Source organism: Schistocerca americana, chromosome 1 (genome assembly GCF_021461395.2).
Source record: "Schistocerca americana isolate TAMUIC-IGC-003095 chromosome 1, iqSchAmer2.1, whole genome shotgun sequence".
Classification (NCBI taxonomy): Eukaryota; Metazoa; Arthropoda; class Insecta; order Orthoptera; family Acrididae; genus Schistocerca; species Schistocerca americana.
The window spans coordinates 119173391-119191942 of NC_060119.1; the positions used below are offsets into that span (position 1 = coordinate 119173391).

An 18552-nucleotide genomic window follows, 5' to 3' on the forward strand; every position below is an offset into this window, starting at 1 on the left:
ACCCTGGAGATACTAAAAGGTATCAGATAGATTATATAATGGTAAGACATAGGTTTAGGAACCAGGTTTTAAATTGTAAGACATTTCCAGGGGCAGATGTGGATGCTGACCACAATCTATTGGTTATGAACTGTAGATCAAAACTGAAGAAACTGCAAAAAGGTGGGAATTTAAGGAGATGGGACCTGGATAAACTGAAAGAACCAGAGGTTGTACAGAGTTTCTGGGAGAGCATAAGGGAACAATTGACAGGAATGGGGGAAAGAAATACAGTAGAAGAAGAATGGGTAGCTTTGAGGGATGAAGTAGTGAAGGTAGCAGAGGATCAAGTAGGTAAAAAGACGAGAGCTAGTAGAAATCCTTGGGTAACAGAAGAAATATTGAATTTAATTGATGAAAGGAGAAAATATAAAAATGCAGTAAATGAAGCAGGCAAAAAGGAATACAAACGTCTCAAAAATGAGATCGACAGGAAGTGCAAAATGGCTAAGCAGACATGGCTAGAGGACAAATGTAAAGATGTAGAGGCTTATCTCACTAGGGGTAAGATAGATACTGCCTACAGGAAAATTAAAGAGACCTTTGGAGATAAGAGAACCACTTGTATGAACATCAAGAGCTCAGATGAAAACCCAGTTCTAAGCAAAGAAGGGAAAGCAGAAAGGTGGAAGGAGTATATAGAGGGTCTATTCAACGGCGATGTACTTGAGGACAATATTATGGAAATGGAAGAGGATGTAGATGAAGATGAAATGGGAGATACGATACTGCGTGAAGAGTTTGACAGAGCACTGAAAGACCTCAGTCGAAACAAGGCCCCCGGAGTAGACAACATTCCATTTGAACTACTGTTGGCCTTGGGAGAGCCACTCCTGACAAAACTCTACCATCTGGTGAGCAAGATGTATGAGACAGGCGAAATACCCTCAGACTTCAAGAAGAATATAATAATCCCAATCCCAAAGAAAGCAGGTGTTGACAGATGTGAAAATTACCGAACAATCAGTTTAATAAGCCACAGCTGCAAAATACTAACACGAATTCTTTACAGACGAATGGAAAAACTGGTAGAAGCTGACCTCGGGCAAGATCAGTTTGGATTCCGTAGAAATACTGAAACACGTGAGGCAATACTGACCTTACGACTTATCTTAGAAGAAAGATTAAGGAAAGGCAAACCTACGTTTCTAACATTTGTAGACTTAGAGAAAGCTTTTGACAATGTTGACTGGAATACTCTCTTTCAAATTCTGAAGGTGGCAGGGGTAAAATACAGGGAGCGAAAGGCTATTTACAATTTGTACAGAAACCATATGGCAGTTATAAGAGTCGAGGGACATGAAAGGGAAGCAGTTGTTGGGAAGGGAGTAAGACAGGGTTGTAGCCTCTCCCCGATGTTATTCAATCTGTATATTGAGCAAGCAGTAAAGGAAACAAAAGAAAAATTCGGAGTAGGTATTAAAATCCATGGAGAAGAAATAAAAACTTTAAGGTTCGCCGATGACATTGTAATTCTGTCAGAGACAGCAAAGGACTTGGAAGAGCAGTTGAATGGAATGGATAGCGTCTTGAAAGGAGGATATAAGATGAACATCAACAAAAGCAAAACGAGGATAATGGAATGTAGTCGAATTATGTCGGGTGATGCTGAGGGAAGTAGATTAGGAAATGAGACACTTAAAGTAGTAAAGGAGTTTTGCTATTTGGGGAGCAAAAAACTGATGATGGTCGAAGTAGAGAGGATATAAAATGTAGACTGGCAATGGCAAGGAAAGTGTTTCTGAAGAAGAGAAATTTGTTAACATCGAGTATAGATTTAAGTGTCAGGAAGTCATTTCTGAAAGTATTTGTATGGAGTGTAGCCATGTATGGAAGTGAAACATGGACGATAAATAGTTTGGACAAGAAGAGAATAGAAGCTTTCGAAATGTGGTGCTACAGAAGAATGCTGAAGATTAGATGGGTAGATCACATAACTAATGAGGAAGTATTGAATAGGATTGGGGAGAAGAGAAGTTTGTGGCACAGCTTGACCAGAAGAAGGGATCGGTTGGTAGGACATGTTCTGAGGCATCAAGGGATCACCAATTTAGTAATGGAGGGCAGCGTGGAGGGTAAAAATCGTAGAGGGAGACCAAGAGATGAATACACTAAGCAGATTCAGAAGGATGTAGGTTGCAGTAGATACTGGGAGATGAAGAAGCTTGCACAGGATAGAGTAGCATGGAGAGCTGCATCAAAAAAGTCTCAGGACTGAAGACCACAACAACATATATATATATATATATATATATATATATATATATATATATATATATATATATATATATCATCTGGACATAGAAAATAAATCGAGTTACAATATGCACACATATATGAGATGCAAGAATACAGATGATACTTACTGGATTTTGACTCATCAATCACCTATCGCTACCTGAAATGATTACTTATCAGTGTTGTGTGTGTGTGTGTGTGTGTGTGTGTGTGTGTGTGTGTGTGTACTACATTGGCAGTGCAGTGTGGGGAACCTAATGTTAGAATCTTGGCTTCGATAGTAGATTATGTTCCATCTAAACTGTATGTGGTACCTGCTACATCTGAAATTAAACCAACTTTACTATACCAACAACACTTCTTTATTTACTTTCTTGGTGGATGTTCATCTAAGAGAAACATTATTAATGCATGATTAGCATCACAAAGTTCCTTTATTCGCTGACTGAGTTCCATAATCAGTTTCGAATCAACGTAACCTCTGGTTACCACATCCAAAAAGCATTTATTATTATCTGATGAATTATCTTGTTCTGATGGGATTTAAAATTTATTTGTTATGTGGAGTGATCTGAAACTCTATAATCCTGACAAGTGAATTTTCATGGGTCTGATATAAATAATCCTACAGGTCTCTACAAGACTGAGTGCTTTTCTTTATGAGTAAATAATAGGAAGGAGAAAAACATATTAAGTGGATTTTCATCTACACTGGAAGTAAGTCGGCTATATATCAGATGACTGCTACCTGTAGGGTAAAACATCTCCTATGTGAGTTTTCGGAAAGAGCCAGCAGGCTTAGACAAACAGAATTTGTCTTGGCTATAAATAGCTATAAATAGCATCTATTCTAAGTGTATTTCCACTTTGGAAAGTGGAACAGGCATGGGAGAAAAACACAAGCTCAGATTTGCATGAGGAAAACACCTTTCATCTAATGGGCTGACCTGTTGTGGGAGGGGAGAACAGACGTCATTTGCCCTGGATATGAATAACAATCCTGGTAGGTATGGGCATTTCTTGGAAAAAGTACCATTTCATAATTGTGAATAGTATGCAGGTCTGGTCCTGTCAGCGATCGTAATCTCTCACATGATTGGGTGACACAGAGGCTTGAGAGGTATGCCCTGAGCACAGGGAAGTGGTAGCTGCTGACTGGAAGCCAAACGGGGGAGGGCAAGCAGATGGGGGTAGCGGCTGTTGGTGTAATATCATGTGCTGCGGAGTGCTGGGCTTTCGAAACAGTCCTCAGTAGCAGGCAGGCAGGACAGTCTGATGTGCTGGGCTGCGGGCAGACTTAACATGGTAGCCTTTGGGTGCAAGTTGCAGCAGGAGCATGATAGAAGTGAGGTGCTCCAGTGAGCTACCACTCCATGTACGAAGCAGTTAGACCTGACTGCCTAGCGTGGTGGCATCTCTGACTGACACAATAGTGCCCACAGCCCAGCCATTTGATTTGTGGATGGGCCCTGCTCTCCAGCGGCAGGTGGCGGGGGTGGTGGTGCTGGTGTGGGAATGGTACAGGTGCAGTGATGGCAATTGTTTCAGAATGATGTGGAGGGTAATGTGGAATGTGGAGCAACCTTCCCAACTAAGGTGTCAGTTTCAATAAAGATAAACATTCCTGTCCTTACTCAGTACAGCACAAGTAGAAAGATCCGCACTTAGAGTGGTGGCAGAAGGGAATTATACTTTAACATAGGACAAGCAGTATGTGTGACATCAGGGTGGAAAAACCCAAAGACCATCTTGAATTCTATAAGTGACCTGACAGGTCCCTATATGTCTGAGTGAATAATAGAATGAGGAAAACATGTTAAGCGGTTTTTAATGTCGCTGAAAGTAGGTCACCAGGTTTGTCCAGACTAGTTACTACCTGTAAGATGAAAAACATGTTTAGATATCCTGGAAATAGCCAAGAGTCATAAGACTGGCTCGAGAAAACATCTTTTATCTAAGAGACAGGCTTCGATCCTCAGGGGAAACAAACACTTTTGCCTTAGCTGAGAACAGCAGCCTCTGCAGGCTCCAACTAGCATGAGATCTGAGGAAAACCCAGGAAAACTGACAACAGTGTAGATAGTGCCAATATCCCAGGTTGGCCACCTTGAATATGACAATGCACTATCTTGGATTTTTGAATTTTCCGCCAATTTGTACATGGGAGAACACCACTACTTCCAAAGTAACAGAATGGGAGAGGGGAAAAACCTGGTAGCACAACTGGGGCATTTTGAATTTCCCAAGTTTTTTTTAATTTCATACCACTTTTTGAATTTCTCACCATTTTATACATAGGGCAATTGACTTTTATCACAGCAAATCTGGTAACGATACATAACTTCATCTTTGACATCATAGGGAAGGGATAAATTTGGCAACAGCGCATTTGGTGCCAGAACTCACAATACCTACCTACAAGGGGGGACCCAAAAGTAACGGGAATTGGGCTGTGGTGGAGAGGGAGAGTGGGGGAAGCCATTGTCCATTATGGTCACGCCACTTGAGTCAGTGCGCGAAGTTGTGTCACTGTGAGTGCATCGGTTCGCCTGTGAAGAGTCTTTTTAGTAAAACAACTTTTTTCCATTTCGGCGAAAACGTGATGGCAGATTGTCGAGAGCAACGCACGGCTGTGTAATTTTGTTTCTTGTTAGGGAAATCGGACGCAGAAACCATTGTAATGCTTAAGGCTGCTTATGGGGATGCTGCCCCAAGTAAAATCAGGGTCTATGAGAGGACTTCAAGTTTTAAAAATGGAGAAATGTCAACTGAAGACCAACCCCGTTCAGGACGTCCCTCAACGTCAAAAAGTGACGAAAACGTCAACAAAATTAATGCCCTCGTTCGTGAAGACTGTCGCTGAGCCATTGATCAACTCTGTGAGATATCTAAAATATCATGGAGTTCAATTCAGAGGATTTTATACAGAGATTTGCACATGAAAAGGCTTGCAGACAAATTTGTCTCTCGCCTTCTCACAGACGAGCAAAGGGAGCGTCGACTTCAGGCATGTTTTGAGCTTCAATATCGGCTCAAATAGGACCCTGAATTTTTTCCAATGTGATTACTGGTGATGAATCGTCGAGCTATGGATACGACCCCAAAACAAAGCAGCAATCAAACCAGTGGAAGATAAGTGGCTCTCCTCGTCACAAAAAAGTTCGCCGAGTCACACATAAAATCAATGCTCATTTGTTTCTTCGGTTGCAGAGGTGTTGTGCATGCAGAGTTCATTACCCTGGGTCAAATTGTGAACTGGGAGCTCTACTTGGAGGTTTTGAAAAGATTGAGGGAGAGTATCCAGAAGAAAAGAGCAGATCTTTGGCGCACAGGCGACTGGTTCGTCCACCATGACAACGTGCTGGCCCACACCGCCCTTTCCTTCAAGCAGTTTTTGACCAAAAACGGCATGATACCGATTGTGCAGCCCCCCTCCCTCCCTCTTTTCACCCTCTACTCACTGGATCTAACCCTCTACGATTCCTGTTTGTTCCCCAGCCTCGAAAGAGACATGAAAGGAAAACATGTTGCCACTGTGGAGGAGGTAAAACAAAAACTGCTGGAAAACATAAAGAACATCCCGATAAGTAAATTTAAAAACTGTTTTGAACATTGTGGTCATTGGAGAATACTTCGGTGATCAAAATTTGGTGTAAAAATATTAAGAAATAAAGACTTTGTGAGGAATTTCCCGGTTTTTTTGTCCCCCCCCCCCCCCCCCCCCTCGTACTATTCCGTTCCATTGGGTGTTTGCGTGACAGCATAGTGTGGGATGGGCGCAACTGATGATACAAGTATCAGGACATTCCACTGCAGCCAGATGCTGGGCCTGGAGGTCTTGAAGTAAGGCTCATGATTGTAAATCAAAAGGTAATGGTGTCATATGCCAGTCAGACCCTGATTTTTCAGTCTTTTCGTTGATCAAATCTTCATCATTCAGTGATGTCAAGATTCGCCAGAAACAATAAGTGGTCGGCGTTCCACATTAAACTGTAGTCTTATCTCCCTAGTAGGATAGCTGGGTATGTTAGGGACGCTAATTCGCTGGAGTGATTTCCAATTGAAAGATTTGCACTAGACCATTAAAGCATAAGAAATTATTTATATTACTGGAGCCAGACGATGAAAGTCTGATGCAGCGGACATTTCCATCTCTGGCATCATATAGGCACTGTACTTCGCCTTCACCTGTGTGAAGCATTTACTGTAGGTAACTCTATCCAGCGAAAACCACCGCCAGGCAGGGACAAGTACTGTAAGCAACAAATGGTTTACTTCCAAGAGCCAACGTCTATTGGCATGGGCCAGGGGAATAATTCACTCCCCAACTCAGTGGTGGGCAACAGCTGGTTTACTCGCTCTTTTTCAGGAATGCCCCTTCTGATTTTCTGTGAACGCTTGGATCTGAGGTTTGATGTCAGTTCCTTGTTCTTTTCTTCTTTGGGTGTCTACTCTGGTGTCGATATGGGAACACTCAAAGCTAAAATAGTATGTTCCAAGTACAAGTAAATATAATAAGTCGCACTAGTACCGATGTTGAGGATGTACCGTTCTGTGACGTACTATATTTCCCACAGGGGTCAGCGGTCGATCGCCTAAACCCCTCCCACAGGTTAAGGTACTCCACCTATCTGATGTGGTTCCGCCGTCACGAAATCTTGACGTTGGCGCAATGCGAGTTTGAGAGCCCAGTTTTGCACCCCTGTAAGAGATTGCCATGTGTATCGAACATGCTTTCCCAGACAAAAGCTGCGTACTTCAAAACTGGCTGCCATAGTGTTGTGTTATTCGAATATACTTGGCGTCCAACATATAAATGTGGAAGAAAGAAAACTCCTTGCCACCGAATGGTGTTGTGTTATGCGGTGGATTGCTTGAAGGCAGCAACTATTCAGCCTCGTCACAGGGCCAAGTAGGGTTAGGCGACAGCTACCGCAAAATGACGGCAACACAGATTAGAAACAATTTATTTACAGAAACATTGCAGATACTTAGTACAGATATAATAAGTCGCACTAGTTCACTGTTTGCTTGCACTGATCTGCCCTGAACTCTGGTTTAGTCTTCAACCCAATGAACAATAACTATGATCACTTGTAGCATGTGCAGTTGGGTTCTTCTTGGCAGCGACGATAGACATGGTTCTGCAGCTGTCCTGAGATACTGTTGATACTGTGAGATACTGTGTCGATACAAGCTGACGATTGGAGCCACGTGTTGCTTAGTCTGCATTTGGAGGATGCAGTCCACTTTGGGACTATCTGTTTGACGTCAGACGGATACATAAAATAGGCCTTTCCGATTTGCGCCTTCCGTGGTCGTTAGCCATAGTTCAATGGTGCCTAAAGTGTGGGCAGCTCGGCACTCTTCCATGTATGACTGTGTTTCGTGTTTTGAGGACAACAATGTGGTGTCTTGCAGAGGACAACTCTAAGGCCCTGTACGAGTGTGACATCGGATTTAGCAGCGGGTGGAGCTGGCACCGCCTCCCCACACCTTTCTCCATCATCGTGTCGAAACCCGGTTACACTCCTGTCGAGAGTGACCGCCAGGTACGTGGCATTGCTTCCCCATTACACAGCTACATCTAAGACGTGTACCTGGCTCAGGTCCACAAGCACTGGGCGTCTCGCTACGAAGAGTGCTCGATTCTACGTTGCATTGAAGTCCAACCTCAGTTTCACACCAGGTCGTTGCAGGTTGACTAGAGACTGCATAAACTAGATCTCGTGCTGCGCGTTAAATAACGCCGTGCCGTCGGCGTAAAGCGTCAACAGCCGGTCAGCAGGTAGACCATCCTGAAACGCTGTCTCGTGACGGGATGCAGAAGCTGCAGCACAACTTTACCCAACGCACGGACCCAACGGACTTAGAGATTAGTACGGTACTGCTAGTGGTACACGACATTTTATCAGTCTGAGCCCCTAAAATGGTCCCCTGAACCGGCGAGGCGCTGTACACGATGCTTCACGGCGATGGCAATATACGAGCATTTAAAGAAAAAGAGGAGAAAAAAATAAAATGACGACATGAGGTGATGCATACGCCTTGCCAAGCGGGGCACCATTCAGGCAGATGGTGAAGGTATAGGTAGTTGTTGGGGATGTTTCATGTGCACCCGTTCCTTCGACTACGGGACCCCACAGGCAGCCCGTATCTTCAGCAAGAAGACGAGTATTTTTGGGCCTCTCACTATATACTTAACATTAACAATAACACCAAAAATTAAAAATTAAAAAAACGCGATGTATCAATGAGACAATAGCATCGTGTGGCAGGAGTTTCATATTGAAAATATTCAGTTTATCATGACTTTACATAAACGAAATTTTGTGGGATTTTTTTAACGATCGTGTGACAGACTGGGCCGCTTTGATACTTGCTCTGAGCCACATGGGGCTCGCGGCCCGCGGGTTGAGCATCCCTGCTATAGTTTCTGTCCCATTCACTAGGAGAAAGGGGATGTCCATGCGTCATAAGTTAGATGTCTCTAATTCTATTGCTAATGAGCGTTTGTCTTTTGTAAATCACTGAGCCCTCGGTATATATGATGCATCGTTACGTATGAATGATGGAAAAGATCCCAAAATTACAACGCATGCTGTTCGAGACTTCCGTTTACTTAATTGTGACAAACAACACAGTTATTCTCAACTAAACAAGACCTTCATCATATAAGTTTCCGTCAGAGAAATATTGACCAGAGTAAACAACTTTTATCGTTGCAACATTATTTCTAAAACAAATTATATAATTGATCAGGGCGGTTGCAAGGGCTTCGAAGACTGTCTTTCCAGGTGGAAAAGATAGGATAGGGATGAAGAATTTTCAGTGTGTGGGAGGAATGGAGGGGCTGCGGTAGTTAATTCTCGCTGAGGCCTGCAGATGATCAAAATACTTAAAGACACTTCGTGATCTACTTGTTCCTGCACTTCACTAAGGGACATTACTGTCTCATCCAGCAGACCAGTATCACAACTACACGACGCGTACTGCCGTGTATCCATTGTAAAGGTTTAGTGTGTGATTTAAGACGCCTTTATCCATCAGTGTATGAAGAGTGTTTCATGTTGCTCATAGGATTTTGGGACGATGCGGATGAAGATAACTGCAACCCCTGCATGAAATGCTACGGGCCGAGGTCGTCGCTAGGTATCGCGGATTTTGGTATCAAAAATACCGCCTCAATCTATTTACACCAAATAGAGACGGTCCACTCTTGTACGACATGCTTTTATGTGATTGAACAGATTTTGCAGCAATTTTTTATTCCTACAAATCGCTGGTTAATGAGTTGAAATCTATATGTCTCATTACGTTTTTGTGGCACGCCTTTACCATTTACATTTTAAATGTGGTTACTTCATGGTGTTGCCATTCTGAGGACCAAAGTCCACTGTACAAGATATTGTGAAATATCTTTTCCAGTTCGAATATAATAGTAATAAATGAAATACAGTGCTGAAGGAAAAATGTTCTTCATTTTACTATACTGTATTTACCTTTGTTTTGGAATGGACTGAAGCATGTAGCTATAAAAGTCTTCTACCCTTCAAGAAAGGAAGTAGACTGTAATTTCATAGCAGCTCCTTCTGCACCACAGATATGAAAGCAGAGGTCTGTAAATATTCAGCATGAAGTCTTATATAAATTCAGCCCAAGCGTGTGAAACTCGTGTACCTGAAAATGATAAAGATGGAAATAATTTATGAAGCTTGTAAGTGCTACATGTCATTAGATCTGATACTGAAACCTAATTTTTAGATGTTGTAAGTAGTTCTACCCCACAGAAAACAGAGCTTCCCTTAAAATCTAAGAGATTTTAAATTAACTTGATAAAAGGAAAGAAAAACCGATGTACTGACATTTTCCTTTCTCTTGAAGGGAATGAATTAAAGGACCAATTTAAGTATTATAGCTGCTACCAGTTTCATTCGGTTCTCTCACAGTTTCAACCATTTTCTTTTTTATAATAACCCATTTCTCATGACGTTGACATTATATCCAATTTTTGTCGCAACCGTGAGAGTAATCACGTGTTCCCATTTTATGTACTTCCAGAGAAACGAAGAATAAATATTTCAGTGGTAACATCAAGGTTATAAACGAAATAAGACTACTGATCGGATATTAGAGATATAATAAGAAGAAACCAGTTTTGGAAGCTGCGACAATGCGCATTTATATACACAGTAATCTAAGAGATACACGAATTGCTTCCTTTATTTCCAGTGTACGATTAGAAAACGTCAGACTATCGATTTCGGTCAATCATCGTCATTCACAGATGTTTCATCTTTAACAGATCTGAGGATGCCCGTTATTGACTGAATTCGATGGTATGAGGACAATATTGAGTAATTATAGACTGGAAATAAAGAAAGAACTTCCTTAAACTAATTGTGTCAAATTTAACATTCGAAATATATTTTAAACAAATGGCTATTCTGGTCTTCTGAAAGACGAAAATTCTTTTTAAACAAGCTTCTTTTCTGCGAACATTGACGTCAGGGTGTGACAGAGCAATGGTTGCGTGGAAATGATTGACCGTGCCGTGACGCCGCCGGTCGGGAAAGAGCAGGAATAATTATCAACAGCCTGCCACACAAGGCTGGCGCGGTTGTATAACCGCGACTGCTGGGGTCTCAAAGTGAAGCAGGGACTGCCTGCCTCTCGTGTGCCCAGATTTTCAGACAGCGGTTGTACGTGCTGAGAAGCCCTATGCCTTACCACTTGTGACGTGTTGCGTAACTGCTAGCTAGCACTTTTCTATAAGCCACCCGGTGGCGGCGTAGTGCTGGGACTGCTTCTGTGCGCCTTTGCACCCTGAGGACGTGCTTTCGTAATGTGGCCTAAAGTGGCTGCAACCAGCGCAGGCATGAGCAATATCTTGTGCAGTGTGCCCGACTGCTGCCATAATTACCTGCTTTGCACGATGTACATGCACGGTAGACTGTTTTTCTGAAGACATCAAGTCCTCTACGTTCCCCTTTCCTCCATGAAATAAGCGTTTTCGCACAGCCACTTCCATAGTAGAAAGCAGGACGTTGCAACCATACCCCCACTAGAAGCGAACGTGTGAGTCCTTGATACACGTTCTCTTACCAAAGAGAATACGACTACCAACAATCGGCAGCAGCCAATCTGAACAGAGAGCGGACAAAGAGCAGTGTAAAAAGCAAAGCTGTTCTCCATGCAAAGTTTCATTCTCTCCTAGGCATGGCCCTATTGGTGTTCGTTTACCTTCCTCCAATGTTCGAACTGACTGAAGGATAAAACTGAAACTTTGGACACGTTACCAACTAGCCGATGAGCCACACGAGTGCTGCGGGCCTCGAACAATAAGAAAACGAATCATTCAAAATAAGAGCGACTGTTACTTCAATAACTGTACACGTTTTGCCCCCTTCCTTTTCTATCTGTGTGCATAGAAAGAGCATTTGAAGGTCAGAGCTCGGTCAACTGACAACACATTCATTGTCCACATCCGACAGTCATACTTTGCTGCAAACCACACGCAGTGCATGGCAGAGGGTACTTTCCATTGTACTAGTTTTAGGACTTTTTCCGTTCCACTCGCCTATGGAGCGAGGGAAGATTGAGTGCTTAAAAGCCTCTGGGGAGTCTGATCCGGAAGCAATACGAAAGGGGCTGTACTATTTTCCTGCGTTCCATAGTTAAAGATGGTTGCTGGAACTTTTTAGGTCGGCTCTCGTGGAATAGTTAGTGTTCGTTTTGATGTATCTGCCGATTGAAGTTTATAAGAATCTCCGTAACGCTATCCATGGGTAAAACAGACCTTTGCCCATTAGTGCTGCCCTTCTCTGCGTGTGTAAGTATCCCCTGATAGTCCTGGGTCTCAAGCAACTGAGCAATATTCCAGGATTGGTCGCACGAGTGTTTATCGTAAGCAATCTCATTCATAGACTGATTACATTTTCCCAAAATCCTATCGATGAATCGATGTCTGCAACCTGCTATGCCTACAACTGTGTCTGTGTGATCATTACGATTCATATCCCACAAATTGTTACACCCAGGCATTTGTATGAGTTGATTGATGCCAAATATGACTCACTTATATTGTAGTCATATGGTATTACGTTTTTCGCTTTTTTTTGTTTTTCGGAAATTTTATATTTCTGAACACTTAAAGCAAGTTGTCAACCTTAGCAATCCCCCTTCCACCGCCTTAAATCTTATCTGAATGAATGAATAATTGTGCAGCTCTTTCAAGTAGCACTTCATTACAGATAACTTCAGCACCTGCGAAATGACAGCAGTTACCACTAATATGGTATGCAAGGGTATTAATACAAAACGTGAATAGCAGGGGTCCCAACACTTTTGCTTCGGGTATACCTGAAGTTAATTCTACATACGTTGATGACTTTTGTGGGGCTCCATATTTTAGTGAGCAGCGTCGTCTTTCTTGTCCACTTGAGGCACATCAGGTAGCCAAGAAAAGTGTATTATTTGAATACGCATTTTGCGTATGATGCGTGTACAAAAATATTGTTTCTCTTGTTTGTTTCATGTTGCACGGGGAGGCGCTGGCAACGTGATGCAAAGGTTTCTGCCGACTCAGCAATCGGCAGTGCGGGTCATTGAGCAAAAGGGAACCGACATTCACGGTTGCGAGAACAGCCATCATTGTCAAATCTTCTTTGCGTATTCTTAGTAAATGGATGTTTGAAGTTGATTTATGTATGATGTAAGCTCACATATGATTACTGTATATGATGTCGGCGTGTTATTAATAAGTGTACTAATTTAAATGTGTGTCGACTATAAATATTGAGTAGCATAGTGAACCGCCCGACAAAACACTTTCAGTGTTACTTATTTTTGAGTCACAGTGAATAGCCTATGAGTGAAATATATTTAAAGGAAAGGGCTTTAATTTTGACTTTTGTTGATCAGTTAACACTCGTTTGGAAGTTATTAACGAGTAGTCTATCTCAGAAAACATTAGGCCCGCCTGAACATGTACTGAAAGTTACATCTGTAGGCAGTAAATCAAACAATTAATTTGAGAAAAAGTGTTTGAATCATAATTCTGGAAAAATAGAAAAATGGAAACTTTGATTTCTTTAAAGTGACCAATTTTGAACAATGCTTTGCAGTAGTTTCAATTAATTCCTTGAGTTGAGATTTGACTGTGGTGGTAACTCAAGATTTATTGTAGGAGGATAGAATAAAGGGCAGATGGCGTCATGAAGGTAAAAAAAAAAAAGAAGGGAGATGGTGCTATAGACTTAACGTTATACGTTGTTTTGAAACCAAAGTGGGTGTGTCCCACCGCCATCTTAAATAGACCAAAACATTAGCAGACTACTGTTACGATACTAACAATTACAGTGCTTACATGAATAATACGCCAGGAAAGCCATTTCGACGTTTGAATGCATGGCTGCTGTAGTAATACGACACATTTGGTCTCGTTAACGTAACTTGCTTTTTTGTTGACAAATTTCGAAAACCAAAAAGAGAAGGAAACATGCTTTCGGAATCCGTTTAATTTCACTTTTACTATATTTGTATTGATAGCGAATGAAACTCCGAAACCAATGCTTGTTTGCTTAGTGATACTGCTTTTTGTTATATTTTCACCTTTCACCTCGTATGAACAACATTTTTAATGTTCACGTTTACAAAAAAAATTACCCGCATGTTCTTTGCTAGCCCATAAACGTCTGCAATAAGGAAAGAAGCAAGGCTTTCTTTCGTATCTTGAGCATGTCAACAAAGTGGACGATTATTGAAATGTCAAAGAAATAGAACTGCAAACAGGTATACCTCCACGCAGAATCGAGTTCTCGTTCTATTATATTGCCAGTGCGTTAGTTTCACTGCAGTTACCACATCTTCTCACTTTGAAATCTTGCCTATTATGCGCCAATAGTGGCAATTTACAGGAAAAAATACATAATTTTTTTAAACATGTTCCAGCATTGTGCAATACTATAAACGTGATTAACGGAATGGAATATTGCTTGAACGGCTTTATCTACGAATGAAATACGATTCCTTTAAACTTTAGTTGACGATCCGATCGATTAGTGCACCCATAAATTTTGGTGGAACAACTACGTCTCCACACAATAAAAGCATCAGATACTATTTGGGACACGACCCCAAAAGTCGACAGATATTCCCAACGGTCGAAACTGTGCAAGGGCACATCCAATTGGCCTCGGGCGCATCAGAGTAACATCAAATGGTTCAAATGGCTCTGAGCACTATGGGACTCAACATCTTTAGGTCATAAGTCCCCTAGAACTTACAACTACTTAAACCTAACTAAATTCGAACCTGCGACCGTAGCAGTCCCGCGGTTCCGGACTGCAGCGCCAGAACCGCCAGACAGAGTAATATCACGGGGAAGTATCACCAAGGTGAAACATGGAGTTTTGGACTGTATAATATGGCGGACATCAGCTTCAAGTTTGGAACGTAATGAAAATTCCCTTCATTTTTACCTCCATTGATAGCTTTATCTATGCCGAATATATATGTCACTTGAAGCATGAGCATCATCCTGGTTACTCTTAGAAGTCTGCTTCTTCGTTAAAGCCCTGTTTTATACCTACCCTTTTAGTGTTACGTGTTGATTTGACAGTCAGTTCTGAGTATGTACTTTGAAACAATATACTTTCATGGATGAACACTCATCATCAGACACTGAGAACTTCAGAATGAGACTTTCACTCTGCAGCGGAGTGCGCGCTGATATGAAACTTCCTGGCAGATTAAAACTGTGTGCCCGACCGAGACTCGAACTCGGGACCTTTGCCTTTCGCGGGCAAGTGCTCTGCCAACTGAGCTACCCAAGCACGACTCACGCCCCGTCCTCATAGCTTTACTTCTGCCAGTATCTCGTCTCCTACCTTCCAAACTTTACAGAAGCTCTCCTGCGAACCATGCAGAACTAGCACTCCTGAAAGAAAGGATGTTGCGGAGACATGGCTTAGCCACAGCCTGGGGGATGTTTCCAGAACGAGATTTTCACTCTGCAGCAGAGTGTGCGCTGATATGAAACTTCCCGGCAGATTAAAACTGTGTCTTAAGGCAAAGGTCCCGAGTTCGAGTCTCGGTCCGGCACACAGTTTTAATCTGCCAGGAAGTTTCATTGAGAACTTCGTTTTAAACTCCAGTTCTCACTCATTGATCATGGTGTACATCGTGGTTAAACATCCGGACGTTTTATTCCTATTTTAAGTGCAATCGAAGAGCAGAACTACAGTACCAACGCTTCACTAAGACTCAACAATATGGCGGTGATTGGCTTCATTTTTTCGGTGTAATGGCGTCTCCCTACACTCTTAACCTCCCTGGAGTTAATATCAAAATATTACGGTTACGGGAACTTTGCGTCAAGTCGTAGAACCTGTTGTAAATTCTTCATAACAGTTTAATATTGGATGGGCGCTCGACGTTTAAGTGAAGAAAAGAACTTTTAAGAATAATAGATCTACGTTCTTATAGAAAGATTAATTAAAGTTTTGGTAGAAAACAGTTTGAAGTGACAAATATTACGACTAGGCAGATTAAACAATCCTGCTATATATAAAACAAGATAGGAATCCATTTTCCGTTAAGAAGAACATAAAATAAATTCGAAGAAATATTCCGATGAGATGAAGTCCCTCCGATTAACACAATCACTTACAGTATATCTACCAAAAAAGCTAGAAGAAGGACATTAATTAATCTGTAATACATACGACGGAAGAATACAGCGCCTATATTTGTTCAGCGGAAACCGACTCACCTCATCGACTTTTATGTGGTGACGGGTGCTCAACTCCGAGCAACACTAAAGATAAGAACGCATAAAATTATTCATATACTCCAAGTAAGAGAGCACGCAGCCAGTGGAGAATATCATCGTGGCTTATATCCAGACGGGACACCTCACTTTGCATACAAGATATCATGCTGGGTCTTTGCTGCCAATAGATCCTCGATTCAATCTCAAATTTTGTTTGATACCCCGTACGATCGTCTTGTACTTTTGAAAATAAGAGTAGATATGATACTGAGTTAAATGCTTTTCGCAAAGTCAAAAAATACTCCATCTCTCTGATTACCTTGATCCATGGCTTTCATAGTGTCATGTCAGGAAACGAGAATTGTCTTTCGGATGACAGATGTTTTAGGAATCCATGTTGGTTGTCATGGAGGAAATCATTGTATTTAAGACACTTCATAGAGAGACCGCGAATAGTTACAAATGAAAGAAAAACAGCCCTCGGTCACTATTTTTAACGAATTAACCGGGTTTCAACACTGCTAGGAGTGTCTTCCTCAGAATTTATATTCTGTAATATGGTCACAGAATTATGACTAAAAACGTATGATGCAGTATAAGTACGGAATCATCGTGAAAGACTGGCAGTACTTATATGTCATTTATAAAATAATAAATATGCCAAAAGGGCATTAGTCACAAAGATATTTAAGATAAAGAAAACTGCGATGGCGAGCCACTAAGGGCTGCTCGTTACTTGCGTGGTGCAGGTTGCAAAACGTTTTGACGTTTTGACGAGCAGCCCTTAGTGGCTCGCCATCACAGTTTTCTTTATCTTAAATATCTTTGTGACTAATGCCCTTTTCGCATATTTATTATTTTATAAATGATATATATGTACTGCCAGTCTTTCACGATGATTCCGTACTTACACTGTAACATACGTTTTTAGTCATAATTCTGTGACTATGTTATAGAATATAGACCATACTTTGATTTAAATTCTGAGGAAGACACTCCTAGCAGTATTGGAACCCGGTTAATTGGTTACAAATAGTGACCGAGGGCTGTTTTTCTTTCAATTGTGACATGTCGTATTATGTAATGTAAGAAATAAAAGGGAAATGTGTTGAAAAACTACAGCATACGGTTACACTGCCGGAAAAAATTAGTATACCTGGAAAGACGACGTCGATTTTGATCTTATTACGACATATGCCATCTGGAGGATAGTATATGTCCTGATAACGGTTTGAGCGTCTTCCGCCAACAGAGGGCGTAATGGTGTATCTACCAGACCGCCATGCGTGTCTACATGTTAATAGGGAATACTCGCAGCCAGGAGGCTCAGTGTGTTGCAGAAGTGTGAAGCAGGCAAGCAAACATGCCGCGGATGGGCATTCGTCGTTCCTACGGGCAACTGAGCGAGTCTGAAAGGCGTCAAATTGTGGCCTTCCGAGTGACGGGATGGTCCTTTCGGAGAACTGCTCAACGAGTTGGACGTGCTGCGTCACTTGAGCAACGATATTGGTATCAGTGGTCACGTGAACATTCACACACCCGTAGACGAGGTTCTAAACATCCACGCAGCACAGACGCCTACAAAGATCGGGGTATTGTAAGGTCAGCAGTGGCAGGTCTTACAGGCCTCACAGCACAGGCAAGAGGGCTTCTGAGCCCAGGCGTGTCAACACGAACATTTGTGAACCGCTAAATAGCAATGGGACTACGGACACGCACCCGATGAATTTCAGTTTGAAGAGGAAAAATGACAATCTAAAATTAAATGTAGGTGCCACCTCTATAGACTGTGTAACAAATGCAACATTTCTAGGAATGAATATTGATTCTCAGTTGAAGTGGTGTGAACACACAAAAGGTACTTGCAAACATAATGTCGTCAGCATGTTATGCCCTTAGAATCCGATCATCAATGTGTAGCATGCAGTGTCTTTTAGTTACATATTATTCACATGGACACTCAATTCTTAGCTATGGAATTCTTTTTTGGGGAACAAATGCACAAAATATGAACAAAATTTTCAAACTCCAGAAAAGAGCCTTAAGAATAATAACCAAAAATACTAGTCGAGCTCATTGTAAAGATCTGTTCAGAACACTTGGGATTTTAACTGCTCCATGTGAATACATTTACCAGTCAGTTGCACACATCAAAAATAACATTGGTAATTACTGCACAAACAGCTCTGTCCATGACCATGCTACAAGAGATAGACTAAACTTACATTTACCAAGAAAAAAGAAACATAAAACTCAAAACAGCCTTTTCTACCAAGGAATAAAACGGTACAATAAATTACCAAAGGAGTTTAAAGAAATTGCCAAAATACACTATTTAAAAGGGCAGCTAAAAAGTACATGTTATGCAATACATTTAATACACTGAAGGATTACTTAGCTAAAACAGAGTAGGGGTTTGATAAAAATGTTATACAAATAAATAATAATAATAATAATGATTATAAAATATCCAACATTCCACATAACACCTTCACTTTATG

The 18552-nt window shown here is 41.5% G+C and overlaps 1 protein-coding gene across 1 annotated transcript in view; it reads left to right on the forward strand.

The window, feature by feature from the left end:
- LOC124605159 (tyrosine-protein phosphatase non-receptor type 23-like) overlaps positions 1–18552 on the forward strand; it is a 167361-nt gene that overhangs the window by 13040 nt on the left and 135769 nt on the right. The window contains exon 2 of the mRNA XM_047136685.1: positions 7699–7829. Within this exon, the coding sequence (XP_046992641.1) occupies positions 7699–7829 (131 nt within the window). The remainder of the gene's footprint in view (positions 1–7698; positions 7830–18552) is intronic.